The sequence below is a fragment of the Dasypus novemcinctus genome, chromosome 5 (assembly GCF_030445035.2).
Source record: "Dasypus novemcinctus isolate mDasNov1 chromosome 5, mDasNov1.1.hap2, whole genome shotgun sequence".
NCBI classification, from domain to species: Eukaryota; Metazoa; Chordata; class Mammalia; order Cingulata; family Dasypodidae; genus Dasypus; species Dasypus novemcinctus.
This window is the reverse complement of record NC_080677.1, coordinates 31,332,703-31,358,939: the sequence shown is the minus strand read 5'-3', so window position 1 is coordinate 31,358,939 and position 26,237 is coordinate 31,332,703. Positions and strand designations below refer to the sequence as shown.

The 26,237-nt window shown below is 38.8% G+C and overlaps 2 protein-coding genes across 4 annotated transcripts in view; one reads left to right on the top strand and one right to left on the bottom strand.

The window, feature by feature from the left end:
• Positions 1–13,290, top strand: part of TAX1BP1 (Tax1 binding protein 1) — a 135,106-nt gene extending 121,816 nt beyond the window's left edge. For all 3 annotated transcript variants that reach the window (XM_023586870.2, XM_071215110.1, XM_071215111.1), the window contains 4 exons: positions 1,036–1,216; positions 1,578–1,726; positions 10,784–10,866; positions 11,483–13,290. In XM_023586870.2, the coding sequence (XP_023442638.1) occupies positions 1,036–1,216; positions 1,578–1,726; positions 10,784–10,866; positions 11,483–11,684 (615 nt within the window). In that variant the 3' untranslated portion in view covers positions 11,685–13,290. The remainder of the gene's footprint in view (positions 1–1,035; positions 1,217–1,577; positions 1,727–10,783; positions 10,867–11,482) is intronic.
• Positions 13,277–26,237, bottom strand: part of JAZF1 (JAZF zinc finger 1) — a 350,399-nt gene continuing 337,438 nt past the window's right edge. Inside the window, exons 4-5 of the mRNA XM_058296845.1 lie at positions 24,478–24,647; positions 13,277–15,664 (exon numbers count right to left, since the gene is read on the bottom strand). Coding sequence (XP_058152828.1) covers positions 15,488–15,664; positions 24,478–24,647 — 347 coding nt within the window. The 3' untranslated portion in view covers positions 13,277–15,487. The remainder of the gene's footprint in view (positions 15,665–24,477; positions 24,648–26,237) is intronic.

Below are 26,237 nucleotides of genomic sequence, written 5' to 3'. Positions count from 1 at the left end.
CCTTGTATTTTTGTGACCTTGCTAATTAAATTGATTTATTTGCTTAACTTTTGTTGATTTCTTAGGATTTTTCACCTATAGGATAATACTGTATATAAATAAAGACATTTTTATTTTTTCTTTCCTATTTGTCTGCCTTAATCTCAATCTTGCATTAATCAATAGGCCAGAATCTCCACTACACCACTGAATAAGCGTGGTGAAAGCAGGCATCCTTGCATTGTTACTTACTGATCTTAACTAGACAAATTTAGTATTAAGATTAGCTGTAGGTTTTTTGTAGATACTCTTTATCAGGTTGAGGAAGTTCCTTTTTTTATCTGTGATTTACTGAGAGTTAAAAAAAAAAAATCATGAATGACTGTTGACTTATGTAAAATGTTTCTTCTTCATCTATTGAAATCATCCTATGGTTTTTCTCCTTTATTCTGGTGAGATTATAGTAATTGATTTTTGGATGTTAAATTAACTTTGCATATTATGATAAATCCAACTAGATCATTATGTATTACACTTTTTAATAGGGTTGGATTTTATTTACTAATCGTTAAGGATTTTTGCATCAATATCATAAGAATGTCATTTGGTTTTGGTATTAAGATAAAAGTAGCCTTGTAAAAATGAGTTGAGAAGTGTTTCTTGCTGTTTTCTGAAAGAACTTGTGCAGGATTAGTAATTTTTAAAAAAAATTTTCTTAAATTTTTGATAGAGTTCATCAGTGAAGCAATCTGGTTGATATTTTTTAATTTTTAATTTTAATAGCCAAAGTTATAAGATTCATAGTTTCTCCTGAATTAGCTCAATAAAAAATATACTTTCTTGGCACAAATAAAATTGAAAATAATTGAGCTTTATCCTGCTTTCTGATTTTGTTATACGTGGAAAGGGCATTTAGGAGAACTTAGAGCTAGCATTTCCAACTGCATACTGGAAACATACTAGGGAAAGTTTTATCATTGTATCTTTTGGCTAAATGTTTAACGCTGCCCTAGATTAATTGCTTTCCTTATTCACCTTTGTTTTTGCTAATTTCAGGAACTTAGAAATGTAGAAAATCAAGCAGAAAGAAAAACGGAAGGTCAGAATTCTCAGAGTCCTCAGCATGTCTCACAATGTCTCAGCACATGCTCAGAGCAAGATGGTCAGGTTCCTGCAGTTCCAAATAAACAACCAGTTCTGCAATATGGTAATCCTTATGCAACACAGGAAATAAGAGGTAGTTTTTAAAATATTTTTGTTTGGGGTTAGCTGAATCTGGAATTTTCTTGTCTTTTAGTGGAATTAGAGAACTGCTGGTCCAGTCAACTGTAATAGAAATATTATTTTATTTGTATATGTAGTTTTAATGTTTAACGCTGTAATTGGCTTCATTGAAAGTGATGCTCTGTAATCAGTAGTCATTTTCTTATTATATATAGTTGTCATTTTTTAAAAATCACTTGGGTTAAAAATGAAAACCTTTACTTTTTTGATGTGCCAAATAGTTCTTTATATCGTATCTATTCATCCTATCTGTATTTAGAGATGCTAATTTTAGTTTCAGATTTTACTCTACTCTTCCAAAATTTTAATTTCAGATGGAGCAGATGGTGCTTTTTACCCAGATGAAATCCAAAGACCACTTGTTAGAGTACCCTCTTGGGGACTGGAAGACAATGTTGTCTGCAGCCAGCCTGCTCGAAACCTTAGTCGGCCTGATGGTTTAGAAGACCCCGAGGATAGCAAAGTAAATTGAGTTTCCGTTTTCCGACCCTGTCTCCCTTGCCCCCCTTTTTTGGTCCTATGTAGAGAATTAAGAGAGAGAGAGAGAGAGAGAGAGTGTGTGTGTGTGTGTGTGTGAAGAGAGAGAGAGCATGTGTACTCTTGCATGCATGTGATGGCTTGCTTACTCGATTTTTGAAAAAAAGTGCTTGCATTTAAAACCAGCCATTAATATGCTTCAGATTTACACTTTAGTATTTGTAATAAAGTAAAAGATTAAGTTCAGAGAATGATCTAAAAATATTGTACTTATCAGATAGTTTAATCTTAACCATTACTTACCAAATAATTATATTCTTTTGGCTATAAATGTACAAGATAGGAAGAAACAGCGAGTTAAATAACAGTACGATTCTTCAGTATGCCTCTTTTTTAGCATTTCTATCCCACTTTACATTTATAAGGTAGACTCATGATTAGCATGAAAAAAAAGGAAGTGTATATATCATTTTCTTTTTTGAAGAAACTCTTTTAGATATCTTTTATGTTTATGTAGCATTTCTTATTTGCTGACAGCAAGAGAATACGGATAATTGAATTAGTTTTTGTAGGATGTCATTTTTAAAAAAAAATTCATTTAAGAGATTTCTTAACCATTTAATAAATAGGTTCTCTTCCTTGTAGCAGCTCTGTTTGAATCCTATGCATTAAGATGAATTTAAAAGAAATGCTTCATCGTGCTCTTTCCAAGTACAGTGGTATCATGACCTGTTTCTCATTTAATATAGTTTGCTGCATTTAATTGCTATTAACCTTTGCAGAAACTGATCAGTGTTCAGAGAGGCATGATTTTAGCCCGAGTCTCAACACCCATAATGGAGAAAAATGTATTTCTCCCTCCTGCCTTTTGGCCTCATATGTCCATTACTGGGAATAATTAGGAAAACTGTCAGAGCTTTTGTAGCCTATTTAAGGTCTAGAATATCATCTTACTGCTTTTTCACACCTTTACCTCACATTTTGCATATTTAATCTGATCATTCTTGGCACAGATGTTGCATGTGACAAACCCTTCTCTTCTGTAGTCATCTGCTTCCGTTTAATTAGCAGAATGTTCTTTCTGATCTGTGTGCTTTGCCCTCCTGCAAACCCATGAGAGGTGGTGTTAGTCTTGTGCTCATTTGCTGACATGCTTAGATTTGATAATGAGATAGAAGTACTCTTTTAATAATGCACACCTTGGGTAATTTTGTGTTCTGCAATCAGAAGATACTTCACAGTAGAACTAATTTTTATGTACATACAGAACTTCTTTAAAATTTTTGTCATTAAACAAAAATCACTTATAAATGAAGTATTTTTAAAAGTTATTTTAAAAGTTATTTTGGTTTGAATATGGAAAGCAAAATTGAATTGCCCTCTTCCTTTTCTTTGCCCTGGGAGTGATTAATAGCACAGGACCCCTCCCGTATGAGTTAGTGTTAAGGAGTTTATTCTCAGCCTTCTCTACTGCCTGTTCCTGCCATATTTCCTCCCTTCTGCACCAAAGCTGCATCAGATAAAAAGCTTTTTATAACTCCATTTTTATCTACTTATTACAATAGTAGTAGCTACAAGTAATGATGATGATAGTGATGGGAACAAACACTTCTATAGTTCCTTTTGCTAGCTCATGCTAAACTCTTTAGATACATTAGCTCATTTGTTCCTCATTGCAGCCCTACTAGGCAGTAACTGTTACCACCTCTATTTTGCATTGGAGGAAATTGAGACACAGGGAGTTTATTGTACCTCAGATTACATAGCTGGTAAGGATAGAGCAATGAGTTGAGTCTCATTATTTTGGTTGTAGAAGCTATGGACTTAACCACCTATCTAATAGACTAAAGCAGAGGTTCTCAAACTTGTGCAATTCATGGCACCCTTAGAGTCTCAGTAATTTTCTCAAGAAAAGAAATACTTGACATATACCTTTATTAAGAAGTTAGGTCCAAACACTTTGATAAGTATTTATGTTCAAACAACTTTAGTAGCCATTTGAAAAAACCAATAGTCATAAATTGAAAGGAAATTTAATACTTGTATTTCATTCCATTTACTAATGGGATGTATGTGTATTTGGGGTCCTATTCAACTTCCCAAACCTTGGAATCAGTCAGGCCACCCTCATTTTCTGATTGACATTGATTTTCACATGGCACTTGCTTTATTATCACAGCAACTGCAAAATACCCAGCTTCTCAAAGTTATGATGTCATTGAAAGGAATGAGCACTATCTAATATTGTTTTGAATTAGGTGTTTACCTGGTATCTGGCAAATGTTGAGTATTTCTTCATTTCCCTAGGAAATGAAACATATCCCAAGATACCCCTATGAATTTGCTGTGGTACCCTGGCGCATACTGGTAGAATTTTGGGAACTGTGGAAAAGCCCTTGCTACTCAAAAATGTAGTCCACAGACCAGCTTGGTATCTCCTTGGACCTTGTTAGAAAGGCACAATCTCTGGCCCCCCTCCACACATACTGAGAATCAGATTGCATTTTGAGAAAATCCTTAGGTGATCATTTGCTTATTAACGTTTGGGATACACTGGTCTAAACATCCTACCCCTATTGTTCAAGGCTGGATTACTTTCTCTTTCCTAAATATACATCCTGCCTTCCTGTTGTTGCCTATGTTCAGTGTTTTCCTTATAACTGTAATGGCTTTATTATTTCTTTTCCCTTCCCTCTATCTCTGAAAAACTAAGTCTTACACTTTTTTAATGTGTGGTTTATTCATAGCTTTCCACATGAATCCTTTACTATGAACTCCAAAAACTAAATGCAAATTTTGCTGGTACAAAAAATTTTTTTCTGATGCGTTTTTATATTTTGTTCTCAGAATGGTCTGTGATTCTCAAAGGGTTCCCAAATTGTTCAGACCCAGTAGTCAAGGCATGTTTTCCATTTGTTATGGTGCACCATTTGAGTTTTTCTCAAATTTTGCCATTTTCATAAGATCCCTTTTTAAAATGTTATTATTTTGTGTAAAACCAATGTTCTTTCTGTTTACAAAAGTAGTGTATACTTAAAGCCAATGTATTTTAAATGAAATAACAAGACAGTTGAATGGGAAAAGAATAATCTCTTACACAAATGGTGCTGTGGCAACTGAATATCCACATGAAAATGAATGAGGCTGGACTCCAACCTCACACTATGCACAAAAATTAACCTAATTGGTTTAAAAACCTAAATATGAGCTAAAACTATGAAACTGCTAGAAGAAAACATAGGGGTAAATCTTCCTGACCTTGGATTAGCAATGGTTTGTTGGATATGACACCAAAAGCTCAAACAACAAAGGAAAAATAAATTAATTGGACTTCATCAGAAGATTCAATGAATTCTGTGCTGTTATGTGTTTTTTATTTTTATATTCATGCTTATTTCTAATTGGTACTTGGCATTTCTTAACACCGAATTTTTCTTTTTTGCATCAGGTAGTACAATGTTTTTCCTAACGTAGCGACTATTTAAATATTTCTGATTTTTAAACTTTTAGTTAAAGAGATACCTTTAATTGTTTATATTTTCTGCTTCCTAAACTACTTTAAATTTAGGTCATCTTAGAAAATTATTTTTTTTTGGTAACAACTATACCAAACAGATATAATTAACATACCATACAATTCACCCATTTAAAGTATGTGATCTGTTGTTTTTAGTATATTGTTAAGAGTTGTGCAACATCACTACAATCAATTTTGGAACATTCTTATCACCTCGGAAAAAAACAAAAAACAAAAATCCTTTTGCTATTACCACCCCTCTTCTTCCACCCTTAGCAACCTCTAATCTACTTTGTCTCTATAGGTTTGCCTATTCTGGATAGTTCTATAAATGGAATCATATACTATGTGGTCTTTTGGGACTGGCTTCTTTTACTTAGCATGTTTTCAGAGGTTCATCCATGTTTTGAATGTATTATATAACAATTTATTCCCTTTTTATGGCCAAATAATATTTCATTGTATAGATATATACCACATTTTGTTTATCTCTTCAGTTGGTGGACATGTGGCTTTTTTTCCAGTGTTTGGTTGCTGTAAATAATGCTGCTATGAACTTTTGGGTACAAGTTTTTGTCAACATATGGTTTAATTTTTCTTTGGTAATATACATAGTAATGAAATTTTTGGCTCATATAGTAACACTGTTTAACCTTTTGAGGAATTGCCAGATTGTTTTTTAAAGCAACTCTACCATTTTACATTCTCACCAGCATGGTAGGGTTCTGATTTCTCTCCGTTATTGCTAACACTCATTATTATCTGCCTGATAATTGTCATCCTTGTATATGTGAAGTAATATTTTGTTGTGGTTTTGATTTGTATTTCCCTGATGGCTAATGATTTTGAGCATCTTTTCCGTTTGCTTATTATTGGCCATTTATATATGTCCATTCAGTGTTTGCCTGTTTTTTATTTGGTCTTGTTATTGAGTTATAAGCATTCTTTACATATTTTTAATATATGTTTTTATCAGGTATATGATTTTTTATGTAGTCCAATTTTACCTATTTTTTCTTTAGTTCCTTGTCATGTTGTTATATCTAAGAAACCATTGCCTCTCTAATGTCAGAAAGATTTACTGTTATGGTTTCTTTTAAGTGTTTTATAGTTTTAGGTCTTTGGTCCATTTTGAGTTAATTTTTGCATATGGAGAACATTATAATATTTGGGAAAGTAATATAGAGCTTGCAAAATTACTTGCTTTCTGATGTTTTAAAATCTTTAAATTGTTTTTTGTTTTTTACTCTTTCATTGATATATTACTAGAAATTAATGTCTGGGAAAGCTTAAATGTAACATCTCGTAAAAAGAAGGATATTGACTAATGTTACCCAGCAATGCAAAGAAGAAAATTAGAGAGATATGCATTAGTTCTCTGATTTTAAATAAAAGTTATCCAGAGTCATTGATACTTTCTTTTCTCTTATATGTTGACTTTTTTTTTTTTTAAGATTTATTTTATTTATTTCTCACCTCTTCCCGGTCCCCACCCCTCCCCTTGTCTGCTTTCTTGTGTCCATTCGCTGTGTGTTCTTCTGTGTCCGCTTGCATTCTTGGTGGCACTGGAAATCTGTGTCTCATTTTGTTGCATCATCTTGCTGCATCAGCTCTGTGTGTGTGCGGCATCACTCCTGGGTGGGCTGTGCTTTTTTGCATGGGGCGGCTGTCCTTGTAGGGTGCACTCCTTGCGTGTGGGGCTCCCCTACATGGGGGACACCCCTGCGTGGCATGGCACTCCTTGTGTGCAGCAGCACTGTGCGTGGGCCAGCTCACCACATGGGCCAGGAGGCCCTGGGTTTGAACCCTGGACTTCCTATATGGTAAGTGGATGCTCTATCGGTTGAGCCCCATCTGCTTTCTGTATGTTGACTTTGACCTTAGCAAATTAAAGAATGCTCTTGAACCAAAGTAATAATAGCCAACATAATGAAAGTTTGAGTGATAAACTTTTCTTCCTTGACATTTATTGCTAATTTTTAAGTTCTATCTAAATGTTTCTATTAGTAATTCTTGCAAAGATAGAATCACAGCATAGTTTGGGGAGTGCTGATTATATACATGTAATAGCTCCGTAGTCTAGATAAAAATGGCTTAAATAATGTAACACATTCATTAATCCCTGCATATGTATTGCTAGAGTTAAATGATTAATTTTAAAATTTAATCCTATTTTATTGTCCAAGAGGTTCACCAATTTTTATACCATTTTAGAAGTCCAAATGGTTATATACTTGAAAAAATATATTATCTCCCCACCCCCACCCCATTTTTTTTGCATTCACTCTCTGCTTTCTGTGTCCATTTGCTGTGTGTTCTTTTGTGTTGCTTGTCTTCTCTTTAGGTGGCACCAGGAGCCAATCCTGGGACCTTCCGGAATGGGAGAGAGGTGCTCAATCTCTTGCACCACCTCAGCTCCCTGGTCTGCTGCTTCTCTTATTGTCTCTCCTGTGTCTCTTTATGTTGCATCATCTTGCTGTGCTAGCTCTCTGTGCGGGCCAGTACTCCTGAATGTGCCAGCACACTGCTTTGGTCAGCACTCCGTGTGGACGCACTTTGTGCAGGCTAGCTCTCCACTGGGGCCAGCTCACCCCGTGGGCCAGCTCCCTGTGCAGGCCAGCTCCCCTTCACCAGGAGGCCCAAGGGATTGAACCCTGGACCATCCTATATGGTAGACGAGAGCCCAGTCGGTCACTTGCGTCACATCCACTTCCCTGACTTTATACTTTTATAAGAAAATAAGAACGTTTTTGCACAAATAAGATTTAGAGTGGGTATATAATGAGAAGTTTTGGGGTTTCAAGTAGAGTTCCAGTTCACTACAGCTTGTTTCTTATGCTTAATCCAGTTTTTAGTAGAAACAATACTGTGTTGATGGGTCTAAAAGTAGATGAACAATAAAAGGGACTTTAAAGACCTTTAAAAGAATTAAAATGCTATTAAAGTGTTGCTTTCCAAAGAAAATAATAATTTGGAATTGTTTCTAAAAATTTTAATATGGTATTCCCAATAAAATTTTCTTACAAAATTATTTTAGCAGTTTAGCCAATATAAAATTTAACCTAGTTTGATGAATAAAATACAAAACAAACTCTTGAGTGAAGATTTTTTTTGTTTAACTTTTAACTATAGTTTAGGTTTTAACTTAGGGTTCATTGTTTGTATTGTACAGTCCCATGGATTTTTTTTCCTTGAGTGAAGATTGGACTGGCCATTTTGCATATAAAGATCATGAGAGACCTTACTATATGAATTGCTACTCAGGGACCTTATATACTTTTATTTTCTTAGTATGTGACTTGTTTTATTTCATGAGAACTTGTTATTTCTCATTATAGCATCTAGATTTCTACTCTTGATTCACCCCTCCCCTTTTATTGGGTAATATAGGTGGTAGAAAATATAGTTGTCATTACCGCATTTAAAAAGTATAAATTGCTCTTATTTTTTTTCCTCTTCCAGGTACTTAACAAGCATGTTACTATTTCTGATAGATTGCCTGTGGCTAGCACATTAGCAATAAACGCTATGGTTAGCTGATTTACAAAGTTACGGTGTGAGCTGGTAGCTGTTATAAAACAGTGAAAAGGTGGTTCTTTGGTTTTCAGTTCCTTTTTATCTTTTTGGCCCTAAGAAAGTTGTATTTCATCATAAATGTCTGTCATCAGGAGTATCAAGACCTGCCAGATTTTATCCTTTCCCCTTTCTTTCATCAGCACCATTTCAGATGTTGAATTTTTTAAAAAAAGACGAATGAGAATTTTTGTTCATTACCATTATTTTATATGCGGTCATTAAGTATATTCTGCATTTCAGATATTGGTGCTGGAAGTTATAAGTCTGGTGGCAAGAATAACCTGGCACAAAATGGAAATTTACTATGCCATACATAATTCAGGCTTAGTAGAGTCTACATCATCTTCCCTCTTTATACTTAGAAATTTGAATGATGTCTGGATTTTAGTTTCTTAATTTTTGCAGTTATTTGAAGTACTGTTTTATTTCTCATTTTCTCAGCCTTCTTAGTTTATCTCATTTTCCTTTTGCCCATTTATGTCTTTTGGGAACTATATATAAACAAAAGCATTTTCTTATGTGGTGAGCATAAAAAAGAATCCTTTCATCCTTTCATATTTTAGGAGGAGAAAATGATCAGAATGATGGCGAAGGCGGGGGGTGGGGGGAGAAAAGATAGTCAATCCATCTTTTGCTAGCTCACTTCACATTTCATACCACATACACTCTTCAGGTGCCTCTTCCTATCACAGACTTGACTAACCCATTGATAACAGCTCTTGGGCAAGCATGATTACCCAGCAACATAAGGAGTTTCATCATTGCTAACGAGACCTGTTGATGTGCTGTTAGTCCACAACATGAGAGTAACTAACAGCTGTTGAGAGGATGAAAGCAAATGGGCAATTTAAATGATGTGGCTCTGTGTTAAATGTTACATGAAATTCTTTGTTGGGCTGTTTATGTAGCATGTTCAGATCTCTAAACACTGACCACTGGGATGGAGGCATATGAATCCAAATCAGTGTTTTCTTTCCAGTTAAATCCCACATTTACAGATATTTTGGAGCCTTACTTGACTGCTTGTCAATCAGATATCTAATTTTGAATCTTATTCTCTGAAAACAAGGTTTTGAGACTTGTAGTTTGGTGCATTACTTTGATTTAACATGCGTTTTCCATTTGCATTTGCCATGTGTGTGTCCAAGAACACATATATAGAAACTGACAGACAGTGTATTAGTTTTTCTTTAGGGTTTTTACATATTGTGTGGCAGATGTATCTTGTTAAAGAAAAGACTTTATTGCAAATTAATAGTTATTAGATGAGAATACAGGCGTATTTTGGAGATACTGTGGTTTTTGTTCCAGACCACCATAATAACGCAAGTCACACGGTTTTTTGGTTTCTCAGCGCATATAAAAGTTATGCTATAATGTAGTCTGTTAAGTGTGCAATAGCATTGTCTTTCAAAATGTACATACCTTAATTAAAATGTGACACACAAAGTGAGCACATGCTTTTAGAAAAATGGTTCTTATGATAGACTTGCTTGTTGCATGGTTATCACAAACTTTCACTTTGTAAAAGAACACTATCTGTGAAGTGCAATAAAATGAGATATGCCTGTAATAGGACAAATAATGCAGTTTTAAGATTTTTATGAAAGTGGTCACCTAGTCTAGGGAACATTAAAAAAATCAATAAAATTACCTACATACAGGTTCAAACGTTCTGAATTCAGCTTCTTCATCACACATACAGGTGAGGCATACTTTCTGTTACTATTGAGTATTGCTTTTTATTTCAAGGAGGTAAGATTGTTAGTCTTTAGTGAAATACTCTGTAAAGTTTACTTTCAAACATGTTCTCTGAAAATTAAATGATAGCAGTAAAATTTCTTTTAAGTGCAATATTATTTCCTTTATACTCTGAACATGGACTTTCCTGAATTAAGGTATTAATATTGTTTCAGTTTCTTAAAAGTTATAAAATTATTTTTTGCCTAGGAAGACGAGTTTGTATCTTCTGCTCCTGATCCTCCAAGTCAACATTTACGTGGGCACGGAACAGGTTTTTGCTTTGATTCCAGGTAAGTTTTCTCTTTCCCTTTGTAGATTTTGGATTCTGTAGACCACTGGTTCTCAAAGTGTGCTCTCTAGGAACTTGTCAGAAATGTGAATACCCAGAGCCCTATCTCAGACCTACTGCACCAAACACTTTGGAGGTAGGGCATGCGCAGTACATGTTTTCACAGGCCCTGTGAGTGATCCCAGTGTACACAATCATTTGAAAACCAGTGCAGTAAAAACTCTTAGTGGTTAAATGGAATGGATGCTGCTGGGAAACTGAGTTGTATTAATCCTTATAGTTTTTACAAAAAGTATTTTCTGTATTTAAAAATTGAATTCTTGACACTTAGCCTCATTTCATGTGTCATGATTGTATTTTTGAATTTTAATGAAAAGATTTTGTCAATCTAATTGTAAAACTCAGTTTAGAGCCTTTATAATGAGTTAAACTTGTCAATAGCAAACATATGTAGTAGCAGAAAAAGGTTTCTGGATTATAAACTTTAGAAGTGTTAAGTTGTATAATATGAATTATCAGCTAATTAAGTATTTGTAACCTTGTGTTATACTGGAGATTTACTGATATCATAAACTTATTAGAAATATGTAATTCTTTCATTTTCCTATTTCTTTAAGCTTTGACGTTCACAAGAAGTGTCCGCTCTGTGATCTGATGTTCCCTCCCAACTATGATCAGAGCAAGTTTGAAGAGCATGTTGAAAGTCACTGGAAGGTGTGCCCGATGTGCAGCGAACAGTTCCCTCCTGACTATGACCAGCAGGGGTTTGAAAGGCATGTTCAGACCCATTTTGACCAGAATGTTTTAAATTTTGACTAGTTACTTTTTATGAGTTAATACAGGTTAGCAGTTAGGAAAGTCACAGCCACATCAAATAGACATTTAGGAGTCTTCAGGGTGTCACTTTCATGAGCACTCTTTATCACACTTTTCTGACCAAGAGCTACTTTGCAGTGTTAGTAGGGTCAGGGTCAATCTTTGGCTTATCAATAAATACAGTTTTTAACCCCCATTATTCTTACCTGCTTTAAGAAAAGGAGTTCTCTTGTGTGTTATCTTTATTTATTCCCCAGTTTGTGAAACTGTATGAATAAAGGATACAGGGATTATTTTAATGTTACTATACTAAATAATATGTATGTATAGTATTAGATTATTTAGCAGAATATTTACAAGATTCTGTTGACCTTGTTGATTGAGCATGGCTAAATATTATGTAATAAAAAGAATCCTAAGTCTTGCAGAGTAATTCCTTGAATACAGAAAGTTTCATAATTTAGCCCATGAAATCATACTTTGACCCTTTGTAGAAAAGGAGCTGCATTTAGAATGAGATTAACATGCTTGCTGTCTAGCAAATATCTTTTTTATATGTGAGATGTTTGCTTTAGGAATTAATAGATGTTTGCTTTAGGGCACTAAATTTATGACAAAAACATTTTAGAATAACCTGAATGATTATTTTTAAACTGTCTTGAACTTATATTTATATCCTATGGGAAAGATGGAACAAGTCAAGTCATAGCAGTTGTTTTGATGTTAAATGATCTGCTAAAGTGGTATTTGTGGTGTGAAATCACAGAATATGTATCAATGTCTTTTTCACATTTTCCTGATCAGAATATAATTTTGAAATAAAATTTCTCGTGATTAGAAAGGTACAGCATAAACCCAAATCAAAGTCATGCATCTCTTCAGATATGTCTCTGTCCTGCTACTGTGTTGTACTCTCATTAACATTAAAGAGGACCCATATTTGGAGGTCTGTGGGTAAATTCATTGTTGTCATATTTATCTGTGATAGTTTCTCATTGACCTGTCCTGAGCATCTTTTGTTGGTCTGGGCCTCCAAAAAGTTCTGAAATATATTTCTTTCTCTTTTAAAATGTGGTAGTTAAGAATTATTATGCCAACTCTTGATTTTGCCACCTTTGTAGTTATCAAAATATTTAAGCTTGTCTTTAAGCTTGTCTTACTCAAGCTAGTTATTTAAAATGTTGACCAAAAATGCATACGTGGTAGCATTTTGGGGTGGTATATAATAACTATGTGAATACATGTATTTGTTTCTAAAAGCAGAATTTGTGTATTGTTGGAGTCCTTTTAAAAGGTTTTGAGTCTATGGCAAAAAGTTTTAGGCAGTCAAACTGCCAAATGTTAGTAGCATTGAAGACTCCATGTTTTAGTTTCAATGACTTTTAGCCCTAAGCTTCTAAGAAACTTGTTATTCATAGAAATGCAATGCAGTCTAATAATCTAAAAAATTGAAGGAAATAAAATCTATAAGCATTAACCACATTCTGCAAAGTAATAGGCAGCAAGTTGGAACATGGAACAATGGTTATGTCCATTCCCATGGTAAACTTGACACCAGTTTTCATAATGGAAGCTAATGAAAATAAAGAACCATGTTTATTTTGGGTCAGAGGCAGTTTATTTTAAGTGTGATTTCATTTACATTTTAAGCAGCTTTTCTTGACATGAATTTTGATTCATTAAGTTGCCTTCAGTTCTAAAACAAACCTCTGTTATTTTCAAACAATGTGCTCTGTCCCCAACAAAACATATGAAAATATAATTTAAAGCACAGTTTTCACAGACACAGTACAATACATTCACTATACACGGTATAACAAAATAGTCCCATCCTTACCTGCTTAGTAATACTGTCACAATGAATAAGTAAATAGAAATTGGAATTTGTTTTATAGTTTAAAGAAATTTAAACATGCACAATGACTACTTTATGACTGTTTAGCTATTAAACTACTGATCCAGCCTGCAGTTTCTTGCACTAGAAGGAGCAAAGCTAAATATTTGCTGACCTAAAAACTTTTTTTTTTGGTCAATTGTTAAGTAGATATGAGATAGCTAAGTAGGGCCTTTTTATGCCTTAACTAGTTACTTCTCATGTCTGGATCATCCTTTTAAACATATAAAGGATAACATATATTCAGAACCAAGACCAATCTTTAGAGATGTGAGGAAATTCTTAGAGGGCAGTGTCTTTATAAATACTTAAAAATCCCTCCTTATGAGAGATTCACAACTTATGAATATATATAGAAGCTAGCTCATCTGGCTAACAGAATTGTCATCCTTTCAAAATGTCTGAAAAATTGAGGAGGGACACCTGCTTCCCAGGAAAGTGTTTTCAGCAGATATGAACAAGAGAAGAAAGCTACAAGTTATTCACATTTGTTTTTCACCAGTTTTCTTTTTGTGGGCAGTTGGCTGTCTCACAGCATTTTTTATTGCATAATGAGGCAATTGGTAAACGCTCATATTTAAGGAATAGCACTTGGGAGAAAAGAACACTCAAGGCATGATGGTATTGTCAGTGAGAAACTTCAGGAATGGTCCAGACATAGGTTACTCTAACAGGTCATATCAGTCACTTTTCTTTGACCACCTGCTGCAAGAAGCACTTAATTGTCAATAAGGCTCAATTTCATATTTCAGCAAAATGTTTTATAAAGCTAAACAGACATTTCCAATGGGAATGCAGACAATACGATGGGAAAGTGCCTTTAAAAAAAAATCTTAAATACAATACGCATGAAGAGGCAATAGGGTTCTTAACAAAAATGGTCCTCCTTTGAAATATGCTTAGAATTTTAATTCTTATTTGCAACCACAGGTTTAAGGTGGTGGTTGCAAGAATTGGCAACACATAAAACATTAACTGTTGGCAATAGAGAACTACAAAGTGCTTTAAAACCTCATCTGAAGATGAAGATAATAACTAAATTTTACACACAAAATTTGCATTTAGTATTTCAAAGTATTTCCTAACAGATTGCAAGGAAAAATATTTCAATATACTGTTATCTTGGTCCGCAAATATCAATTGGCATAAACTGAATCCTTTGCACCCAGCAGGCACTCAATGAATGTGTATTGAATTGACAAGTGAACTGAATAGACTTTTGTACAAAAAATGCCACTATAACAAAAACTAAGTCAGATGGCAAAACTTTCAGCTTTTTAAAGGGAGAAAGGATTTGCAAGATAATATAAAACACAGAAGTACTCATTTTATGTATGTTATTTAAATATGAAAATATTTTAGCATATTATGTTAAACATTCTTTCTTATTTATATTTCCATTACCTAAGTCTTTCTACTCACAAACACTAACTCCATTATGTAAGGCATGGTAACCAGTTTGATAATGAAGGTATTATTTTGGTTTTGAACATAGGTGAATTATGTGTTGAAAACTTCAATCACATTTACAGTCTTGAAAAAAGAAATTTCAGTGACAGTCCCTCCTCCCCCCAATTGACAGCACTGCAGTACAACTAAACAATATGCAAGCATGCCCTCAGTTTTATTTTGTTTTGGGAGAAATGTGCTGAAGAACCTAGAGCTTTTTGTTTAGCACCTTATATCAAAGTAAAGAAAATGGGTATGATGATTACATGTGCAAATGTACAAAATCATTAACTCTACAAAGATACATCATTCCAAAATTACAGAAAAAAATTTAAAGCATGCATTTATTTAATTCTTTTTCTTTAAAGGGTTGCTGAATGCTTCCCCTGAAAAAGAAAATGTGGCTGTTTTCAAAATCAGCAACTGCTGGTGAGGATTTCTTGGCACAGTTATGACCAGCATGTTATTGCTGCATCTTCCTGATAATCTCAGCCGACACCGGGGGATGGAAATTGATTGTATGGTGCCGCAGGCCCTGAGCTGTCTTGTAACTCTTCCCACAACGACACTTGAATGGTTTGCGGACGCGAATCTGTGTTCTGTGACCATTCTTAGCGTGGTACTTTATGCCATTCACATTCTGTGGAGGAGACAAAAATGTTACCTGTTAGATGGAGTCACATAGTGTCTGTGAAACTTGTAAAGATCTCAATACGGGTCCACTTGCAATCAGGCATTTCTTAGATGGCAATTGTTTAGAAATACAAGGCTCTTGCATGGCCTCAAGTTTTGACTCTTCAGGGACACTGGTGGTAATCACGGGCTAGGCCATCCAGCCAGCTAACTAGTTTCAAATATATGCCTCAATTGCTGTGAAAATGAAAGTACTGATTACTTCAAATTTTAACAAATATCTTTTTAGGACTCACAAACTATATAAAGACAAAGAGGCACAGTTCCCTTTGTCTGGAATTTTGCTTCCTCTGAAGCTCCTTTCCACTCTAGAGAGTTAACAATGAACAATGCTCGGGGTGGCCAACAAAATGTCTTTATAAAGAAAGAACACAGGATAGTGGACATCTTACAAAGGTCACCTTGTCATAAATTCTTGATTTAGAAACTCAGTTTATGTCCTGCTTCCAGCCATTGTGATAATAGTTCCCTTCCACCATAGCTAGAATTCTTGTCCCTTTTCTAGTCTGCATTAAGCCAGCACCATGGAGCTATTTGTTGCCTGAGTCCTGCCCTTCCCCAGTATAGATATAGGGTTAAATAAGTGCCTGTGGACTAGACCTGGCCTGTCATTTATGTAATACAGTCTAAATATACGATGAACTTTAAAAATTGTAGATAATTTACATAATGGAAGCCTCAGCAACAGAACAGTTCCACACTTCAAATTGGCTACAAACCTTAAATGATAGATAAAACATCAGAAAGCTTTGTTAATGATGGGCTTTTGCCCAGAGTATCTAGTTCACTGGCATGTGATCCATAAGCCCCCATTCCTGGATTTATCCTTTACTGTGTGGATTTAAATAAAAAATTACTAGTGCTTATCCCAATTGATGGGCAAGGAGACAAGCTCAAGGTGTTAAGTAACGCCTGGAAGATTTAAGTAACAAGTGGCAGAGGTGATATTTGAGCATAGGTCTTAATTTCCAAGTCTGCTATTGCCAGATTAAAGAATTAAGGCAATAGAGAAGAAACAGCTTAAGAGAGGAAGGTGTTGGCCATAGGTTACCTGAGTCTAGTCTCGCTGCTCCAGTCTGGATACCGGCACGGTCTCCTTCCTACTCTTACCTCATGTAATGCCCTCAAAGACCAGGGACTCTTTAGCTCTTGTTCCATGAACATCTAGCACAGTGCTTGGCACACAGTAGGTATACAGTATTTGTGAGTAAATGAATTTTAAAGTATTTTTTTTGTGGTTGTGTACTATTGCCCTCTTTAAAAGATTCATGGTGTGTTTTTTTTTTTTTTTTTTTTTGCGGTACCGGGGCTGGGGATTGAACCCTGGACCTTCTGTGTGGGAAGGTGGCACTCAACCACTGAAACACATTGGCTCCCCTGAATTGGTTTTTTTGTTTGTTTGGTTTTAATTTTTAAAGTTTTATTTTTTTGGAGGTACGGGGGACCAAAACCTGGAACCTCCCGTGTGGAAAGCAGGTGCTCAACTGTTTGAGCCACACCCACTTCTACATATATATATATATATATATATATATATATATATATATATATATATATAAAATATATATATTTAAAAGATAAAAAGATCACACAAAATTTTACATTAAAATATAAGGGATTCCCATATGCCCCATTCCCCCCCCCCTTTTCCCACATCAACAACTTTCATTAGTGTACATTCATTGCAATTGATGAACACATTTTGGAGCACTGCTACACAGCATGGATTATAGTTTCCATTGTAGTTTACACTCTCCCAGTCCACTGGATAGGTTATGGTAGGATATATAATGTCCTGCATCTATCCTTGCAATATCATTCAGGACAACTCCAAGTCCTGAAAACGACCCCATATTGCATGTTTTTCCCTCTCCTTGCCCTCAGCAACTCTAGTAGCCACTGTCTCCACATCAGTGGTAGAATTTCTTCCATTGCTGCCACATTAATATTTTAAAATGTCATGGTAGAGAATTCTGCTTGATTTTATTGAACCTAGGGTGTGCCAAACATACCTGGTTTACCAGTTGGCTGTGCTCAGGGTCTGATGGTTGTCCACTGAGTTTTAGAACAAAGACAAACGTTCTGCCTTGAATTGAATGCCTGGCTCTTGGCCTTCTGCACCTTCAGCCCTTGACCTTCCTATATCAGTTCCTTAACACGGGTGGGGGTGCACCTCTTCATTCCTTCTAGAGACATGTTGTAGGGCTGCAGCTTGCAGGGGTGGGATATAGGAAGGACAGTGACAGCAGCAGAATCAAACCCACTAATATTTAGGTGGATAAATAGGCCTGGCAGCCCCCAACTGTTCCAGCCATCAAAGCTGAGGTCCAAGCACTGGAATAAAGATGCCATTTTTGTATATCTAGCTGAACTGAACTTTCAGGTGACTCCTACCTGCCACCATACTGCAACAGCTCAGAGACTCTATGAGAGAACCGCCCAGCTGAGCAGAATCAAGTTCAGCCCACAGAATCTTGAAAATAGTTTGTTTTAAATTACTAAAGAAAAACAACAGAGTTAATAATAGCTTTAGATCATTAGAAAAAGACTGCCAACTTTCTGAGTAATAGAAACAAAACAGTAGAAGGTTCCTTAGTTCATAAATTCTAGAAATTTGCATTTGCCTGTTTAATTACTATCAGCTCAGCTCAACAGATACTGAGTGCCTTGTGGGGGCCCTTTCTGAGGATGAAGAGTTGCTAAAAACTTAAGTCCTCGTTTTCAAAGGGAACTTGGTGCAAGCTGTACCACTGAAAATTTTGCCACCCGTATGCCCCACTACCACTCACAACTTGTCAGAAAAGAGAGGAAAGCAAAAATAATACAAAAGTACTAACTAACCTAACAACAAAAATGGCATAGCAACTCCAACAGGATTGGGGTTTAGAGATTACATGAAGGGCTAAGTTTTATAATTAATTAGGCTAGGGCAGATTTTAAACCAGAAATTGCTGAAGCCAGTCCAACATAATACCACATCCAGAGTTCACTACAGAGAAAGACAAACGGAGAATTGAGGTGATTCTAGCAGGCTCTGTGGTCTGTTCCCAGCTTGAATGTAAATAGTGTGTGTATCTCTGAGCCTGCATACATCAGTTTATTACTCTGGAAAAATTAGGAAGCCAATTGCACATCTGAAAATGTGACATTTCCATAGTTGGCCAAAGAACCTGCCTTACCGTGATTTCTTTCTCTTTGATTTCAAGTGTCGCCTTGGGACAGCCTTATCACAAATGGTAGTACAAGGTCAAGTTGGACTATCAAGCTCTTTATTAGGCTTTCCATGATCTCTTGCTCCATGAGTGTAAGTACTTCCAAAACTACAGGAGTTCTAAAAAGATTCACTGAAATTTCTAATTGTATAGATCCTGAAGTGAGATTGATGGTTCAAAAAATATTAATAACCAAAATAATGGCAGACAAATTAAAAATGATATGCTTAAATCCTTTGATCTTTGAAAAGAGGAAAGAGAGGCTTCAACAGGGCAAGGAAGGTCACTAACATTTTATTAAGGACTTATCCTAATGTCTATTGCCTTATTCAATTCTCATTTTTTTTAGATGAGCAAACAAGCCCATCTTGACTTGCTCAAGATCAGGTGGCTGGTAAATGATGGAATTGGAATGAGCACTTAGGGATGTCTTATTCCATACTCCAAAATCCCAACCCCCCAAATGCCAGACAGCCTCTCAAAGTGCTAGGTACTTCTTAATCAACACAGCTAGCCTTGGGTCTTTTAAAAATCTTACAAGTTGGGAAGAAGGTACAGTGCACTTCTGAAAGAAGGCTAGTAGGGTAAGGGAGAGAGTAGGGCAGGAAGCATAAAGGAGACATGGGTGGTAGGCAGGAGAAGACCGACATCAGCTCATTTCCATACATGGTTCTACCATCAGGAACTAAGAGCCCTATTTATAGAACTATGCCCATCAGTGGACAACAAAGGTTAGAGGCTATTGTCAAAATTCCACTCCAAATCAAATCATGAAATACTTTGTGAAAATTGTGAAGTCTCTGGGTTTCACAGCTGGGCCATCCTTTCCTTTACTGTTGTCCATATTCAGTCCTGCATGTGGACAATGTGTGACATGTGCCTTGACCTGGAGACCATAATTTTCAATTTCCTGCAGGCCTTGAAGTCTTCTTGCAGATTTGATGAGTTAAAAAAGGAAAAACAAGCTGGGGTGGTGGTGGTGGTAAAGTTAAATATGAAATCCTTTGCAGTAGCGTGGCTCCGCCCCCCACCAACCCCAGTAAAGCAGAATGGCTGAGGTGCATGGGGCGGGGCAGTACATGGTATGTCCAGGCAAGTCTGGCAGGATCTTTGGGGAAAAAAGAATCACCCTGTCCCCAATTATTAAGGTGTTCAGTTTAGGTAGTTGGAAAAATTTAGACAGAAGAGCATAAGGAAGAAAGTAAAAACATTATATCAATGTTAATATTTGAGGAATTTCAATATCTTTTCTACATATATTATAGAAATATAGTCAATTCTTTTCATTTGCATTTATGTTCTGTAAGAAGTCTCTGCAAACAGAGTTAAATCCTGAACCACAACTTCTAGGAAATACAGGATTAGGTTCCTGCAAGCTGTTGGTGACAACATTTTTATCAACCAGTCAGTACATAACCTTGTTTTCTGTGTGTTTCTGTTTAAAGACTCCTTATTTAATAAATATTATTGGTACATTAACATTGAACTCTGGGCCAAGAGCACTAGAACTGAATAACATGTATTTTCTCCATTGGCACAACAGCCTTCTTGCACTTAAGAACACTAAACAGGGAAACGGACTTTGGCCCAGTGGTTAGGGCGTCCGTCTACCACATGGGAGGCCCGCGGTTCAAGGCCTGGGCCTCCTTGACCCGTGTGGAGCTGGCCCATGCGCAGTGCTGATGCGCACAAGGAGTGCCTGCCACACAGGGGTGTCCCCTGCGTAGGGGAGCCCCACGCGCAAGGAGTGCACCCATAAGGAGAGCCACCCAGCGCAAAGGAGGGAGCAGCCTGCCGAGGAATGGCGCCGCCCACACTTCCCGTGCCGCTGACGACAACAGAAGCGGACAAAGAAACAAGACGCAGCAAAAAGACACAGAAAACAGACAACCGGGGGAGGGAAGGGGAATTAAATAAATAAAAATAAATCTTTAAAAAAAAAAAAACACTAAACAGCACTTTAGCACTGTGCTTGGAGCCATTTTAATTAACGAAATCAACAAAAATGTGAAATATGGGGGCACTAAATATAGTGTGAAAAGGAAATGATTACAGGAAAGCTGAAAGAAGAATGTCATCTTGTTGCACCTTGGCGGGAAGAAGCACATCAGGTGACAAGTTTTTACTAACCTGCACATACCCACAAATGACCATGAAAGCACTGTATTGATCTTGGTATTACAAATAAATTTTAGCGAGTAGGTGAATGTGCTAAATAAAGAATCCATGAACAACAAGGATCAAATATATACATATATAATAAATTTAGCACCTGTCTATTCCACTTAATTACTTTGTGAGTATTCCCTCATGTCATTAAATATCTTTAAAATGTGATGTTTCTGGGTTGAATTCTATTCCCCTTATTGTTAGAAATTTAGTATTTTCCTAATTTAAGTAACATGACAAACAACCTTGTATATACCAAGCTTTGCATTCCTGATGATGTACTTAGGATAAATTTCTACGAGTATTCTGGAGCTAAGGAATATGAACATTTCTTAAAACTCTGGCAATGTACTGCCAAACTGCTGTCCAGAAAGCATGCAAGGGGTTCTAAGGACGACGAGGAGTTTAGATCCATCCGGGGGGTGGGGGAGAGAATGGCTGAGGCGCCCTTCTTGGGGGGATTCTGAGCTTGACCGCTACCAGAAGCCAATTTTTATATTGCTGAAACAATGCTGTCTATGCAGCAGAGAACTCTTTCCAAGAAATATTTTTGGGACGCTTGTTGTGTTTTCCATTTCTTAAAAGTAGTACAATGTCTTTAATCCTACCTTATTATCAAAGGAAAAGGTTTCTGAGTACTCCAACCCCTCTTTTAAGTTTATTCCCAGTTAGTGGTAGGGAAGGGGTGAGGAGTGAGGGATGTCCTCTCTCTTTTCGCTGAAGTCAGAAGAAAAATGTGAGCAGCACGAAGGCAGATGGGATCAATCTTTCTGGGCCTGGAATGCGTCTGGGAGGAATCCAAAGGAATGAATCATCCCACTGCCTTGGGGTTCTGGCAGTCAGCGGGGAGCACGCATTTCTCTCCTCATCTGCATTATTCATCTCTTTAATCCTCAGAGCAGCTACGCTCTACCTTGATCTGTCCTGGGTGCTGGGGTGTCAGCTGTTGGGATCCACAGGAAGTCTACCAGCAGTGTGAGCAAAGCATTTGGGTAGGTCAGCGGATGAGAAATTCAGTCTACAAGTGGAGAGTCAGTCTGAGCAATCAGTAAGGGCTTCTCGAAGGGGGAGGCATGTGAGCTGTGCCTTGAGAAACTAGCGGGATTAAAATGAGAGGCAGCGATGGAGAGAAGGGGAAGGGGCCTCCTAGGCATAGGGTCACATGGGAAACGAGACAGCCTCACTGCGGGGCTGTTTCCCTTAATGAGAAGTCGGGGAAGTTAGACTCCTCACCTTATTTCAGCTCTGCAATGCTAAAGAAATGGTGAGGAGAGCTGATCCTGAGGCTGCCCGGTCACAGGCTTGCTGCCACGGCGGGCGGGAATGAGAGAGCCTGAAAGTTCTTACTCCCCTCGCAGGGAACAAGGGGGTGGGCTTCTGGATTCCGCCTGACTCCACAGCACCAGCTCATTCCACCCGCCTCTCACCAACGCCCAGGACAAAACCTTACCGCAGTCAAGAGGATGCGATGACTGCAAACGACTCTAGGGCCCACCACTGCCCTGTGCCCCCGTAACTTCAGGCAGACAGCGCCACGCTACAGCTGTGGGGAACAGGGCCACCCTCAAGTGTTTGGTCAGGAAAAGTAGTTTCATGTTTGCTTTTGTCTCGTGTAATCATTCCTTGACGTTCTGGCTCGGGAAAGGAAACTCAGTTTTCCCTCATGGAAGTGTGGCCCGCTAACTGCCATTCCTGTCATCTGTCAGCTCATGGAACCGAAGCAAGCAGCACCCCACCCGGCCCACGGTGGACAGGGAACACTGAAAAAGCCCCCGTCAGCCTGACTGAAAACTAAGGGAGGAAACTGCTCGAAATCCAAGCAAAAAAAGAGCAAGAGAGTAAAAGAATAATGACAAGAAAATAGAGGTGGTTTGGAGAAGGGATGTCAAAAGACAAGAGGAAGAATGGAAGACAGATGGGAGAGAGCGGGGAATGCCTCACGCTCTTTGACTAGAATAAAGGGTGAAGGCTTATGTCGCGTACGTGGTGGCTTATATTTATTTTGGGTTTGGTGGGGGGAGCTCACCTCAGTACAGGTCCTGACTTTGTACCCTCTCCTAACACAGCTGATGGGCCAGGGACCCTTTAACCAGTGTTCAGGCCCTAGAGAGAAGGTAGCATGCAGACAGCAGGCAGGACACATTTGAAACATTCTCCATCCAGCCTATTCTACTTCAAAATAAAAAAAGAAGGAAAAAAGCTCTTTCTACAACAGAAATGCCCTCTGGAGAAATGGGCTTGTCTAATAATCCCTTGGCTTTCTGTGTCCTTAGCAAACTATTTAGTTGTTGTTTTCTACTCTCCTGCTTCCATGTCTTCTGAGATGCACAAAATGTCCCTGCAGCGGTGACTCAGCAGCTCCTCGGGATGCCCCAAGAGTCTTACATCTCTATACCAGGGTTTCATTTTACTTTAAACCATGAACATCTGGACTTTCAATGATAAAATTCTAACAGTATACACAGGACCACTTACCTTTGTGATACATTGGTGCCTCAAAAGCTTTTCTATCAGCAAGTACAAAAAGTACTGATAAAGATTTTTTTCATGTTCAGAGACATATCTAATAAGGAACAATATAAAGTGCTTCCAGTATCGCACATTTTTCAAGTTTTTTTATAGTCAGTTTGCTGAGCTCTGGGTAAATTAGCATATCATAATATGCACCAAGTATGTTTTTGATTTTTATATTTCTGTTTTTCTATCTCACGGTGAGATTTTAAGGAGTTGCTAACATCCCATGGGAAGGTTTATAAATTTGTTTCCAAAACACCCTCCTGGACCCACACGTGAATGTTTTGGGCATTTCTCATTATGTTCCAGAGTCAGACTTTGGAGACTGGCTGTATAATGTCTACAGAGAGGAGACCAAAGCTTGAAGCTCGATGGCAGGCATTCAGGAAAGAAAAAAAATAGCAAAACCCCTTTTCCTCCAGAGTTCTCTTCCACGCCACAGGGCGCAGGAAGCAAGCGCCCCTGGGCTGGACGCCGAAAGGGCTCTGTGAGAGGCCTGGCCTCTGGAGACCTCAGAGTGGCCTTCTGGGGTCCCCTGCGGGCCCTCAATGGGGAAGGTGTCTGGAGCACTTGATGCCACAGGCCCCCTGGCAGGACAGTTACTTGATGAACACCAAAGGCACGGTCCTCCTGAGGACAGAGAGCTCTGTGACCTACAGCTCCCCTTCGCTAGGGAAGGGGAAACCCCACCCAACAAGCCAGTCCGCAGTCTCCAGCGCAGGCCTGTGTGGGACCGGTGTCCCAGCCCGCGGGGGGCGGCAGCGGCGGCCCTCCCTGGGCCCACGCTGAGAACAGGAAGGGCTGTCCAGCGCGGGCCTGGCCCCTTCCCCCGTGCTCACGCCCAGCGGGCAGGTCTCTCTGTTACCTTGTATCTCTTTTTACATCCAGGGACCGGGCAGGCAAAAGGCTTCTCCTCCCCGCCATTCATGCACATGGAGCTGAGGATGGCTTCCGAGCTGATGGCGCTCTCGGTGGTCCAGGACTCGTCGCTGTCCGACTCCTCGTAGTCCACCTCCTCCTCATCGTACTCGCTGCCTGTGGGCACAAAGGGGAAGCCAGGGACGGTCAGGAGGTCGCCTCCCTGCAGGTCTGCAGCGCGCCGGCCCCGCCTGGGCGCTCCTGGGCACGTGGGCCTGCCTGCACGCATGCTCCCTGCATAGCCCCGGCGGGAGCAGCTGCACCCCGAGAGGCCCGCGGGGCTTCCCAACAGCTCGCGGCTAGGAGCTGGCTGAGCAAGACTTAAACTCAGTTCTAGGGCAGCCGGTCTGGGATCGCAAGGCTGCTGGGGAAGACTCAGGCTAAAAACAAAGTAATGACGATGAAAGGCTCTTGCCGCTCTCCCCGCTCCCCCACGTAAGCCAGTGTCTGACAGTCCGACAGAGGGCATTCTGTCCCATTAGCTCAATACTTCATGGGCCTGGGAAATGGAAAGTGCCTGGGTCGGAGCTGCACTTCACACTGTTTTTAGGTCTTTATACTTCAGTGGGCGTGATTTCAGATCTTTGTCTTTATACATTGAGCTGAGAAGATCATGAGAGTATTTGGAACTAAAGGGGTGACCTAAAGGGGGGACAGGGGGAGCAGAAACGCCAGGAGCTCTGAGGACAAACTGCCCGCGTCCGAGTGCAGGCCTGGCTTATCCAAGACAGAATCCCCCCAGCCTTAGCCCAGGGAAGCGCAGCCCCTTCCAGGACGCACGGCGTCTCGCCCGCGCTGCCCCAGCAGTCCCACCGCTCAGCCCGGCGAGGGCAGGCCTCCCGTGCCTGAAGGGCAGGGCTCTGCTAAGAATCGAATTAAAAATCCCCTGGACTGACTTCTGCTCAGGAAGGCAGGCATGGGGGACCACCTCGACAGCCAGCTCCTTTGTGCTTTTTTTTAATGAGGTCCACAGCCTGTTATTTTGAGCTTTTCCACAATACAACTCTGAAGGACATAATTCTACAGATCATAAACAGTGTAAAATAATATGTTGACAAGTCCTAATGCATTTACAAGCCCCGTGGAATAAATAGGAATTATAGCACAACATTAGTAAGAATTATATGGTAGCAATTACAGTCGTGAAATCCATCCCCAGGTGTGAGGCTAAATCGCGCCGGGGGCCTGCCTGGGTGCTCCTTGGGCTCCCTCTGCTACATCAATTATTTCAACACCAAATATTGGCACTTTTATTGGGTTTCATTTTAATAGGCATTAATAAGATTGTTTGAAGAGCAGTTGAGTCAGGAACAGGGAAGCCAGCACCTGGGGCTAAAACTTAAAAAGAATCCGGGAAGGAAGGCCGGGGCCTCAAGCACGCTGAGTGCCTGTTAGGTTGCAGACCCGCTACGCGCAGTATCTCATTTAATCCCTGTGGGGTAGGGCTCCCGATCCTCGGACACACAGGAGGAAAATGGTCCTCGGGCAGGGAGAAGCGCTTAGGCGGTCGGGACAAGCGAGCAAGGGGACATGGCTTTTCCACATGCTTCCAGGGCCCCACTGCCAGCAGCTCTCCCGAGCCCCGCCGAGGGGCTGATCTGCCCTGCCCGTCCCCTCACCTCCTCCCAGGCCGGCACTGTTCACCATTTACACTCAGAAGGGACTCAAGCGGTCTCGTGAGCCCGTTAGAAACTCTTAGGTGGTACA